This window comes from Tasmannia lanceolata, unplaced genomic scaffold, assembly GCF_043159265.1.
Source record: "Tasmannia lanceolata isolate RefF3 unplaced genomic scaffold, GAP_Taslan_0.1 ptg000037l, whole genome shotgun sequence".
NCBI classification, from domain to species: domain Eukaryota; kingdom Viridiplantae; phylum Streptophyta; class Magnoliopsida; order Canellales; family Winteraceae; genus Tasmannia; species Tasmannia lanceolata.
In genome coordinates, this window is record NW_027518714.1 from 62,274,214 (window position 1) to 62,284,873 (window position 10,660).

At 37.9% G+C, this 10,660-nt stretch overlaps 1 protein-coding gene across 1 annotated transcript; it reads right to left on the reverse strand.

Annotated features, from left to right (window-relative positions):
• Positions 1-4,586: 4,586 nt before the first annotated feature.
• Positions 4,587-8,529, reverse strand: LOC143860018 (rust resistance kinase Lr10-like). Its single transcript, XM_077370527.1, has 3 exons — positions 7,707-8,529; positions 5,902-5,931; positions 4,587-5,821 (listed from the first exon to the last, which is right to left on the reverse strand). The coding sequence occupies exons 1-3, from the start codon at positions 7,918-7,920 to the stop codon at positions 4,698-4,700; spliced, it is 1,368 nt and encodes a 455-aa protein (XP_077226642.1). The 5' UTR covers positions 7,921-8,529; the 3' UTR covers positions 4,587-4,697.
• Between the last annotated feature and the right edge of the window lie 2,131 nt (positions 8,530-10,660).

Genomic DNA, 10,660 nt, shown 5'->3' on the forward strand with positions numbered 1-10,660 from the left:
TTTCTCTCATTATGATGTGGGATCTTACACTATTCATTTTGGATTTTGAGAATTGATTTTGAGTCCAAAACTGATCATTTGACTCAAATTTAAGTGTACAAAAGGGGAGAAAAATTTATTAAGTCATGACATGTTTGAATGTAGGTATTTTTTTCCAAAATAAAATAACTTCCTTAAAAAATGAGTTTTCCGGTTTTTGCCATCTCTCTCTATATACAAAACCAGGCTTTCCCTACCTACTTTAGATATGTAGGAAGGGCTTTGATTCTTTTGATTGATGAATGTATTTAATTTATACATGATTTGTGGTTGCAGGTTAAATTGTTAAATAGTAAATGATGATGAGGTTCGAGGAGACGACGAAGAAGAGGTGGTGAAGATGGTGATATGGAAATCGTGAAATGATGAAAATCTTGAACAATGTATTTTTTTAATGCCTCAATGTAGTTTAATGTAGTTTTTGTTAGGAACAATTTCAAGATATTTGTTATTAACATTTTCTTGTAATTTTAAAGATATTCAATTAAAATAGTTAATTTTTTATATATTTGTATACGATGTGGTGGAAAATGAATGTCACAATTGTGGAATTTTGATGTAAAGATATCACATGTATTGTGTGAGGAATGTATAGGTACAATAGGTCACATAGAATTACTATTTAATGGATTGAAAAATAGAAAAAAGGCTATCCATACGGCTATTTTTTTTGAAATTTCGTAGGGAAAGGCACATTTTACCTACGGAGTATTTTTAAATTTTGTAGGGAAAAGGTTATTCCTAAGCATTTTTTTTGAAATTCCGTAGCGAAAAACACATATTCCTACTGATTATTTTGAAATTCTGTAGGGAAAAGGCTATACCTACAGATTTATTTATGAAATTCCATAAGAAAAAGTATATTTTCCCTATGGATTATTTGGAAATTCCGTAGGAAAAGGTGGCCTATCCCTACGAACAAACCGTAGGGAAAAGTACACTTTCCCTATGGTATTTATTAACTTATGTAGGGAAAGCCCAGTGAAAGGTAGCCTATCCCTATTGAACTTAAAATCCGTTGGAAAAGGGCATTCCTTACGCCCACCTAGTCTATGGAAGTTGTGCACTCTGAAATTCAACTCAACTCAACAAAACCTTTGTCCTAAACTAGTCGGGGTCGACTAAATGAATCCTTTAGAAAAATTTCATGAAGAAGGTGAAAGAAATCTACCCGGCTCTAATCCTGAATCTAGTTGGGTTTTTCTCTGTGGATCATTTTCTTCCATTCTATCCTATCCAAGGTCATGTTCTCTGTTATGTCCCTAGCTATCAAGTTATGCACATTGAAATCCGTTGGGAAAAACCTTTACCTACATATTTTGGTGCTTTTCCCTATAGATTTGTCCATAGGGAAAACCCACTTTTGTTGTAGTTAAAATTACAGTCACAGCTGCTGCGGTGTCAATGTATTTGTCATATTGATGGATGGGAGGATCGACTTCATGATGGAAGAGAAGTAGCACTCTTGATTACGGGATGTGTATGGTTACACAAAAGCTGGGACGACTTAGGGGTTTAGCTTGGCCTTTGTTATGTAGGGAAGCATCGAACAACAACATTAAGATAAATGATCAACACAAGAAGCAGCTAAAATAACTCGTGGGGGTTCGAAAGCCCATGCCATGGTTTGGAGAAAAACTCCAATATAACACGTGAAAGGAGCCAAGCTCCTTCACCCACGTGATCGAACTTCACAAAAGATATTCCAAAAATCTTCTTTATTCAAATCTAAATCTATCTTCCTCATATCATTACATTATATAGACGCCAAAACTAAAAAATAGAAACCCTCAATACTGCTTACTTGAACAATTAGTCTTAATCTTTCATCTAAAGTAACACAAATAGAAGGTAGAAACCTTACTAAATCCTAAAATAGAAATCCCGCAATAATCATGCATCCTATCCGTAAATCGCCCATAACTTTGCCAAATCACGTCCAAATCATATGATCTTGGGCTCGTTAGATAGCTAATTGAAAAGCCTTTCTACAGATACCAAAATCATGCCAAAAGATCAAGATTTGATGCCTAAAAATATGCAACAAATAAAATGACGAAAATAGAAAATAAAAAATAAAAAACAAAAAACGTGTTCAATGCCGCATGTCTGATCCAATGCTTGTTCAAAAAGCGTTCTGCATCACTTTGGGTGCCAAGTAAGCAAAACTACTTGTTTGATTGCCAGTCTAGCATTGGAATCCTTGAAAGACTCCAAGGGATGTCTCCTGGTTAATCATTACATGTCTGTTGATATGTCACCTTGTCCCCTCTCTATGATATCCAATCCCCAAACCATAAAAAGGTTGAATTTTGCTTGGATTTCTTTGGAAGGATGCTTTTTCCTTCTCCTTCTTTTTCTGTCATCTTTCTCTATATTGGTAATGGCGTCCCCTACTGATACTCTATGAGGTTGACAGCCAAATACTACTTCCCATTATTCTTGGAGGTAAAGTTCCAAGCAAATCCAATGCTTGTCTCCTCCATGTTGACAGCTAATCCCACTACTATCCGAGTCTATGCCGCACAACCAAATACACCTGAGAGAGCCATGGTATTTGGATTTGTTTTCTATTTCCTGATTTCACTTTTTTTTGTAAGAGGGATGCAAAGAGGAATCTGCCATTGATAAACATATGAAATGTAGAGAGAAATTACCCAACACACCACGTCAAGCAATGGGTCATCTTCATGAAGGAGCTAAATATGGAAAGGGAGAAAATCCACAAAAAGGAAAATGAGTCTTCTTGATGTGAACCAAATGGTAGAAAAAGAAAATCTAGAAAAACAACCCCCTGAAAAGTTTCCCAAGAAAATTCTATTTTCCATAGTTTTCTTTTCCCTAGATCTAAACATTCCCTTACTTTCCTTCTGAGCATATCCCTTTATCACCAAACATACTTTGTATCTTTCAAAAATAGAGTCCAAGTCCTTTAACTTGTAGGTGTTAGGTTTAGGGTATGAAAATAAGTTCAAATAGTGCAAAGTAAATTAAATTTTTTGCCAAATCCATCGACCATCCTTTCCTTTTCTTGCTCCTACTTGACCGGATATGGTGTTCTATTCTCCCGAGATTTCTCAGTAGGTAAAAACCTTTCAAAGAACTTCACAAAGAAATTGAATGGATCAAAAAAATTTAATTCGGCAAGGGTCAATTCGAGGTTTCCATGAGGGTTCCTTTCGTTAGCAGTGTATGCAACATGTGATAAAATTAAGAGAATTTCCTTTAATCTTGGATAAATTACAAAGATTTAGTCAGTGCCTATATAGAGCATCTACATGATAAACATAGAATAAAATCAAGAAAACTATGAAAAGCGATAAGAATAGAATATCTTATTCTAACATAACTGCTAATCTAATCTAGTTGCCTAACGAGTATTTAAGTAGAACTATTTTGGAATGAGATAAAGATAGAAACATCCGAATCTAACCTAATTACTATGTCGGGCTTAGTTGCCTAATCCAACCAATTACCTAACCTACCTCCATAATAATCAACGGTCGAGATTCCCTTACAATCAAGGGTCTAGATCTCATCTATTGTAACAAGTGGGGCAAAAGAAATCAGAGAATCTTTTAGTGGTACTCTCGGTCTCCGTAGCATTACTCTCTTCTCAAAGACATGCTTCACTCGATTACAACCGAAATGCAATAATCTTGAGCACATTAAAGTGTAAACTCAACCCAAAATCTTGATCACTAAATCCTCATGGATCAAGTGGAACAAAGGAAAGATCAAGGTTAACATTAATGCCTCTCAATCCTTCTGGAGAAGCTATTAACAATCATTAGTGATAATCATGGGCCTTACGGCCTTCTCTGGAAATACAACTTATGATTGATATCCATCATGGTCTTTTTTTGGCTCTGTAGTAAGACTTAAGAAAAATTGAGTGGAATCGACGCCTTGGTCATAGTTAACATTATTAATGAGACCAATGCCTACCTCATGAAAGCTCTCTCTATACACATTCAAATCAAGTTTGCTATGAACCAATTCATTCATCGGAAGGCCACTTACACTTGGAAAGAAGAAACTGCTTCTATTGGTTTTCTCTCCAAAGAAGATTGTCCCTTCAAGGGGGTTGCTATCTCCCTTCTTATTACCTCTGATTTTTTTTCTTTCTGCATTGGTATGGTGTTTTGAGGACTGTGATTTTCTTTTCCTCGTCTTTTAATAAATCTGGTTCCACCTAACCCCAACTTATCTACCAAAAAAAGAGAGTACTTAATGAAATAAGAAGTGTCACTATCAAATGATAAGTATTGTTATGGTTGATAATCAGCATTGAATCATGCCTGACATGGTGCAACATGATTGGTCATCAAATATAGCTGATATGGTTCACCTCTCTTTGGCATACGGGGAGGAGGAAATCGGGTTGGATAAGTTCAAAAGGAAAAAGACACCATGTCTCTCTTTTAAGCAGTTGATAAGTCCATAAAAGAAAAAATCCTCGACCTTCATTTTCTTAAGTAGTCGAGTCCTAATGAGAATATGATCATAGGAGTAGTAGCATTGATAACTAGTATCAATAACAGTGGTGCCTCAAATTAAGAAACATATTCCCATGTAATGTTGAGAAAATGTATACAACTAAAAGTAACACAATCATATCATAAACTTCTGAAAAAAAGAGTACAACTCCTTGATACTTATTCTATTTCATGGATGGTTGTCAATTTTGTACCGTGAGTTTCTTCAGGTAATGCTACATTAGTATCTGGTGGACCTGTAGAAGCAAACGGGTTTGGCGGCATCATCAAGCTTTCCATACTTCCTTCCAACATTTGGACTACACTTTTCATAGAAGGGCGATCCACAGGGTGAGACTGTATGCACCAGAGGGCCACTTTAGTTAGTTTTTTTGCAATCTCAGCATCTCCATCTTCCTCAATCCTAAGTCTCAATCCATCTCCTTGATTGAGTTTATTATATACCCATTCTGGAAAGTAAACTTCACTAGTGTTTTCTACTGTAGCATCAATATTCTTCCTACCTCCAACCATTTCTAGCAACAACATTCCAAAACTATAAACATCTGATTTGTAGGAAACATTTCCAAAGTTCCGAGAGAACACTTCGGGTGCAATGTAACCCATGGTCCCTCTAGCATCTTTCATGGATACAATGCTTTGCTCCTTTGGACATAATTTTGCCAGTCCAAAATCAGATATCTTTGGATTAAAGTTATGGTCTAGCAAAATATTGTGAGGCTTGATATCAAAATGGAGAATGCGTTGTTCACAACCCTGGTGTAGATATTCGACTCCTTTAGCAACGCCAACTGCAATATCTTGAAGCTTTTCCCAACCAAGCACTGGGTCTTTAGCATCAGCTGAGAAGATGAATTTCTCTAGGGATTCATTTGGCATGAATTCATAAATAAGTGCTCTTCTGAATCTATCAACACAAAATCCTAGAAGGCGGACCACATTGACATGATGAATTCTACCAATGGTACCCACTTCATTAATGAAATCTTCGCCATTACCACCAGAGTTTTGGAGGAGCTTTACAGCAACAGTGACTTCACTGGGAAGCTTCCCTTTGAACACAGAGCCGTAACCTCCTTGACCCAACTTTTCCTTGAATTGATCTGTCATCTTTCTCAAATCAGCATAAGAATATCTCGTGGGCTTCATTGATTTGTAATCTTCCAAGAACTTTTCAACTTTGAGTTGGTTTTCTATTTCCTTTCTATCTATTTTCCACCAAATGTAGACCTTAATGCTGATCAATGTTGCTAGTAAGAGAACAAAGATGCCTATGCTGACACCTGAACATATAATAAGATTGAAGATCATTAAGTAATTAAGGTACATTTATCTAGTCTCTAAACATGGCAGAGAGCTCTACCTATTGTTATGTACTTCTTATCACTCGATCCTGCAAAAAATAATAGTAGAAAGTTAGAATCATTACACATATGGTCTTCATTCGTTTCAAGCAATCCAATCCATCGATTGTTCATGTAACCAAAAAGAAACACAGAAATTCTTAAGTTTTAACTTTACGTTTTCTTTAAAAAAAAAGATCGAAACAACAAATTCAATTGTAGGGATAAAAAAGTAAGGGCCCGTTTGGATACCTCATACTCTGTATTTGGATTTGGAATTGAGGTTTGAGTTCAAAATGAATAGATCCGGCAGATCATGTTGAGGGAGAGAGAGAGGGAAGGGGTACTTCCTAGTGGAGGGGAGAGGTTGAGGAGCAAAGAGGGTGAAGGAAACTGTCACATCTTTGGATTTCTAATTTCTTATTTCCACAGCAAACTTAGAAATCTGATTTTTTTCACTGTCCGCTGCTGAATTAGAAATCCAAGAATTTAATCCGATCCAAATTACAATGCAAAAAAGGCTGCAAATGTGAGAAATCCAAATCAAATTCTTCTCGGCATCCAAACGGGCCCTAAATGATTAAGAAGAAAAAAAGGTAAGAAGCGGGGACCTGTTTTAGTCACCTACATATGCATCGGGTAACCATAGTGCTACTACACACATACACACATACACCTACATATGCATGCGGTAACCATAGGTACCTACATATGCATGTGGTAAGAACTTCTGTGTCAAACAATGTTGCCTTCTCTCTCTTTTATAGAGAGAAAATATGACTGTTGGGAGGAAAAAATGCGCATTAAGATGGCAAAATGTTTCAATCCCAATAGTCACTTTTGCAATTGTTAGAGAAGATGAAACGGTTTGCATTAATGGGTGTAATTATAAAAATGTTTTGGAAAAAAATAAAAAATTGTTTTGGAATTAATGGAAAAATTTAAAACAGTTTTTACCAAATAATTTATTTCAGTTTTAAATGACTTCCAAAATAATTTATTTCAGTTTAAGTCCTGATATATTAACTGGTTCTATCGGTTGTTTAATTCTTGTCTCGAGAGAAATTATATTTCACGGCAAGTTGGATGCAGGGAAAAAGAATTTCAGAGTCATTAAACAAATTTTCTATGATTTGTTTTTCAAAAAGAAATAAAAAATTAAGCTGTAAACCTACTAGAGCTTAGAATTTTTTCATGGAATATTTTTTCTCTGTGAAGAGTGGATTTCACCTCCGGGCACCAGTAAATCAGCCCATGAGGAAGGTGAAACACCTCCCTTGTAAGTGGCCGACATTAAAATGCATGGATTTCAGTGAGATTAATCTCTGCCTCTCACTTTCTTGTGGCCGAAATATTCATTTTCTTTTCCCTACATCCAAAACAACAGGCTTGGACTCATTTTGTTGACAGAAAAACTATTCCTGCAACATGACAAACTTGTCTGCGTGAAATTAATGGCTTGATGGCAGAGCAGAACATGGTATCTTACCATATTAAAACTCCCAACTACGAATAATATGGAGACCATCAATAAGAATATGCAAGAATAAGTTCATTTGAATCCCATCTATGGTATTTCAATCAACGTTCATTCCAATTCAGACCATCCTAGAGTAAGCCCCTGCTCGTTTTGGATTTTGAGAAGAGGGACTATCTCGTTCCTCCTTCTCTCCTCCTCTATCTTCTTCTTTGAAAAAGAGAGAGAGAGAGAGATGTAGAGCGCTGAAGTAGGGGTTCGAAAACAGAGAGACTCCCCAGACCAGAAAAGAGAGATGAGCAGCAGTAGTATGAATTAAAAAGGAATGGAAATAGAAGAGGGGAATACCTTGAGTTGGTGGAATGGGGAAACAAGTGATTTCCTCACCGGTTATGTCCTTGAATCCGCATCTCTCTCCTCTTTTTTCGCAATCACTGCATCGAGGCAAATCCCACTTCAGATCTGGCAAGGCGTAAAAATTCGATGGACATTTGACGGTCTTGATTGGCTCGCAAGAGAATGGCAATCTCTCCACACTCTGGTCCCCATCATAAAGAAACATTGTATTGAGAGCCGCTCAGGCATTCGATAGAAGGAACATAGAAGTAATCACTAGAAACATCTGACGAACAGTTGAGAAATGTACAGTTGTATCGAAGCCAAGTGTGGAAAACAGAAGCGGAGAGATTAAGTTTGAGGTTGAAGAGGAGGCCCTCGATGCAATTCGGAGGGTCGGATATCCTTAGTATCTGATACTTATAATCGATGTCTCTCACGAAAACCTCCATTGAATATGGGAAGTTGAGGACTGTTTTGGTGCCATTGCAGGAGAGATCAAAGCCAGGATAGGCGCGGCAGTGCTGATGCTGCTGGTCTTCTTTTTCTTCTTTCAATCGAAAAGGAAATCTAATTTCAGGGCCATGGGGATCGCACTGGTTGGAAGGTGGGCATGGATCTGGTTGACAAACTCCATTGTCTAATAATAAAATTACGAGGAAGAAGGTCACGGAGAGCAAGTGTAGGATGGTCTCTGCAACTGGGTTACCCATATTATCTCAAATTTCGTATTTTGTGCGGTGCTAGTGAAACTCTCGTTTTGGCACATTTATTTATTTTAGCATGACCTCAACGAAGACGAACAAAACTCGGCTCCAGACCCGTCTAGAGGAAGTTCCTCCAGCCCCTCTAATAGCAGGGTGGTGTACATATCAAATCCACGCCTACTTTTTAGAAGGAATTGATATTTCCACAGCCCCACTATTACGCTATAAGCAAGGGGCCTGGAGGAAAGTTCCTCCAGACCACTCCTGACATTGATTGTTTTTTGGTTGGGCTTCTGCTCAAATCCCAGTTCGCCACGTGGCATACAAAATCTAACAATGAAACTTTGTGATAGCTTGGGATGAGGTTGAGCGGTCGACGCAGTTGGACTTTTTCAAGCTTTAATAAAGTGCGCTCATAAATTCACCCTCTATTACACTGATCCCTATACGCAGCAGGTTTACCTCTACGTAGCAGGTTTCCAAAAGGAATCCCCCCTCAGCCACCCACTTAGTCGTTAGGTTTTGAAGACTTTTCACCACATTGGTTTCCAAAGGTTATGTTTGGCTACTATTAATTTCTTAATGATAAATTAGTATCTCTAAGTTGAGATGAGGGGAATTGGCTAAAAAATAGGAAATTAGTGTACAAGTAATGAGAAGTGGCTTAAAATAAGAAAAGAAAAAACTGTTCTTTTTATTGTTTCATGTAACCAAAACTTTGCATTTTTCTAACAATTTTACCTAATTGTTTCATGTTGATTTTATTAATGGAAGTGAGCTAAAAAGGTGAAGTGAAAAAGAGAGCTCAACATGAAACAATTAGGAAAAATTGTTAGAAAAATGCAAAGTTTTGGTTAAATTGTTAAGTAAGGGTACGTTCTTTTTATTTGTGAAATAGGGGCTGTCAGTGCTTTTAGAAATCCCAAAGGACAAGAATACCCTCCCTTCTCTTTTTCCCTTCACCTTTTTAGCTCACTTCCCTATGCATTTTCACCTACCCTATCACCTTTTTAGCTCACTTCCCTAATGGTTCTGAGATATAAAATGTGGTTCCCTAGTTGTTCCGTGGTAGAAAATGTGGTTCCCTAGTGGTTCCGGGATATAAAATGTGGTTCCCTAGTGGTTCCGGAGTATAAAATGTGGTTCCCTAGTGGTTCCGAGTTATAAAATGTGATTCCCTAGTGGTTTCGGGGTGTAAATGGGGTTCCCTAGTGGTTCCGAGGTGTAAATGATGGTTCAATAGTGGTTCTAGGGTATAATATGTGGTTCCCTAGTGGCTCCGAGGTATAAAATGTGGTTCCCTAGTGGTTCTGTGGTAGAAAATGTGGTTCCGTAGTGGTTCCGGGGTATAAAATGTGGTTCCGTAGTGATTCTGGGGTATAAAATGTGATTCCGTAGTGGTTCCGGAGTATAAAATGTGGTTCCCTAGTGGTTCCGAGGTATAAAATGTGATTCCCTAGTGGTTCCGGGGTGTAAATGGGGTTCCCTAGTGGTTCCGATGTATAAATGGTGCTTCCATAGTGGTTCCAGGGTATAAAATGTGGTTCCCTAGTGGTTCCAAGGTATAAAATGTGGTTCCCAAGTGGTTCCGGGGTAGAAATTGTGGTTCCTTAGTGGTTCCGAGGTATAAAATGTGGTTCTCTAGTGGTTCTGTGGTAGAAAATGTGGTTCCGTAGTGGTTCCGGCGTATAAAATGTGGTTCCGTAGTGGTTTTGAGGTATAAAATGTGGTTTCGTAGTGGTTCCAGGGTATAAAATGTGGTTCCCTAGTGGTTCCGGGGAATAAAATGTGGTTGCCTATGGTTCCGGGGTATAAAATGTGATTCCCTGGTGGTTCCGGGGTGTAAATGGGGTTCCCTAGTGGTTACGAGGTATAAATGGTGCTTCCATAGTGGTTCCAGGGTATAAAATGTGGTTCCCTAGTGGTTCTGAGGTATAAAATGTGGTTCCCTAATGGTTCCCTAATATAAAATGTGGTTCCCAAGTGGTTCCGGGGTAGAAATTGTGGTTCCCTAGTGGTTCCGAGGTATAAAATGTGGTTCCCTAGTGGTTCTGTGGTAGAAAATGTGGTTCCGTAGTGGTTCCGGGGTATAAAATGTGGTTCTGTAGTGGTTCCGAGATAGAAAATTTGGTTCCCTAGTGGTTCTGAGGTATAAAATGTGGTTATGTAGTGGTTCTGGGGTATAAAATCTGGTTCCGTAGTGGTTCCGGGGTATAAAATGTGGTTCCCTAGTGGTTCCGGGGTATAAAATGTGGTGCC

Coding starts and splice junctions, on each gene's coding strand:
- LOC143860018 (XM_077370527.1), bottom strand. CDS start 7,920: ATGTTTCTTTATGATGGGGACCAGAGTGTGGAGAGATTGCCATTCTCT. Junction 5,932..7,706: donor CCCCATTCCACCAACTCAAG/GTATTCCCCTCT, acceptor TATTTTTTGCAG/GATCGAGTGATAAGAAGTAC. Junction 5,822..5,901: donor TAAGAAGTACATAACAATAG/GTAGAGCTCTCT, acceptor TTATATGTTCAG/GTGTCAGCATAGGCATCTTT.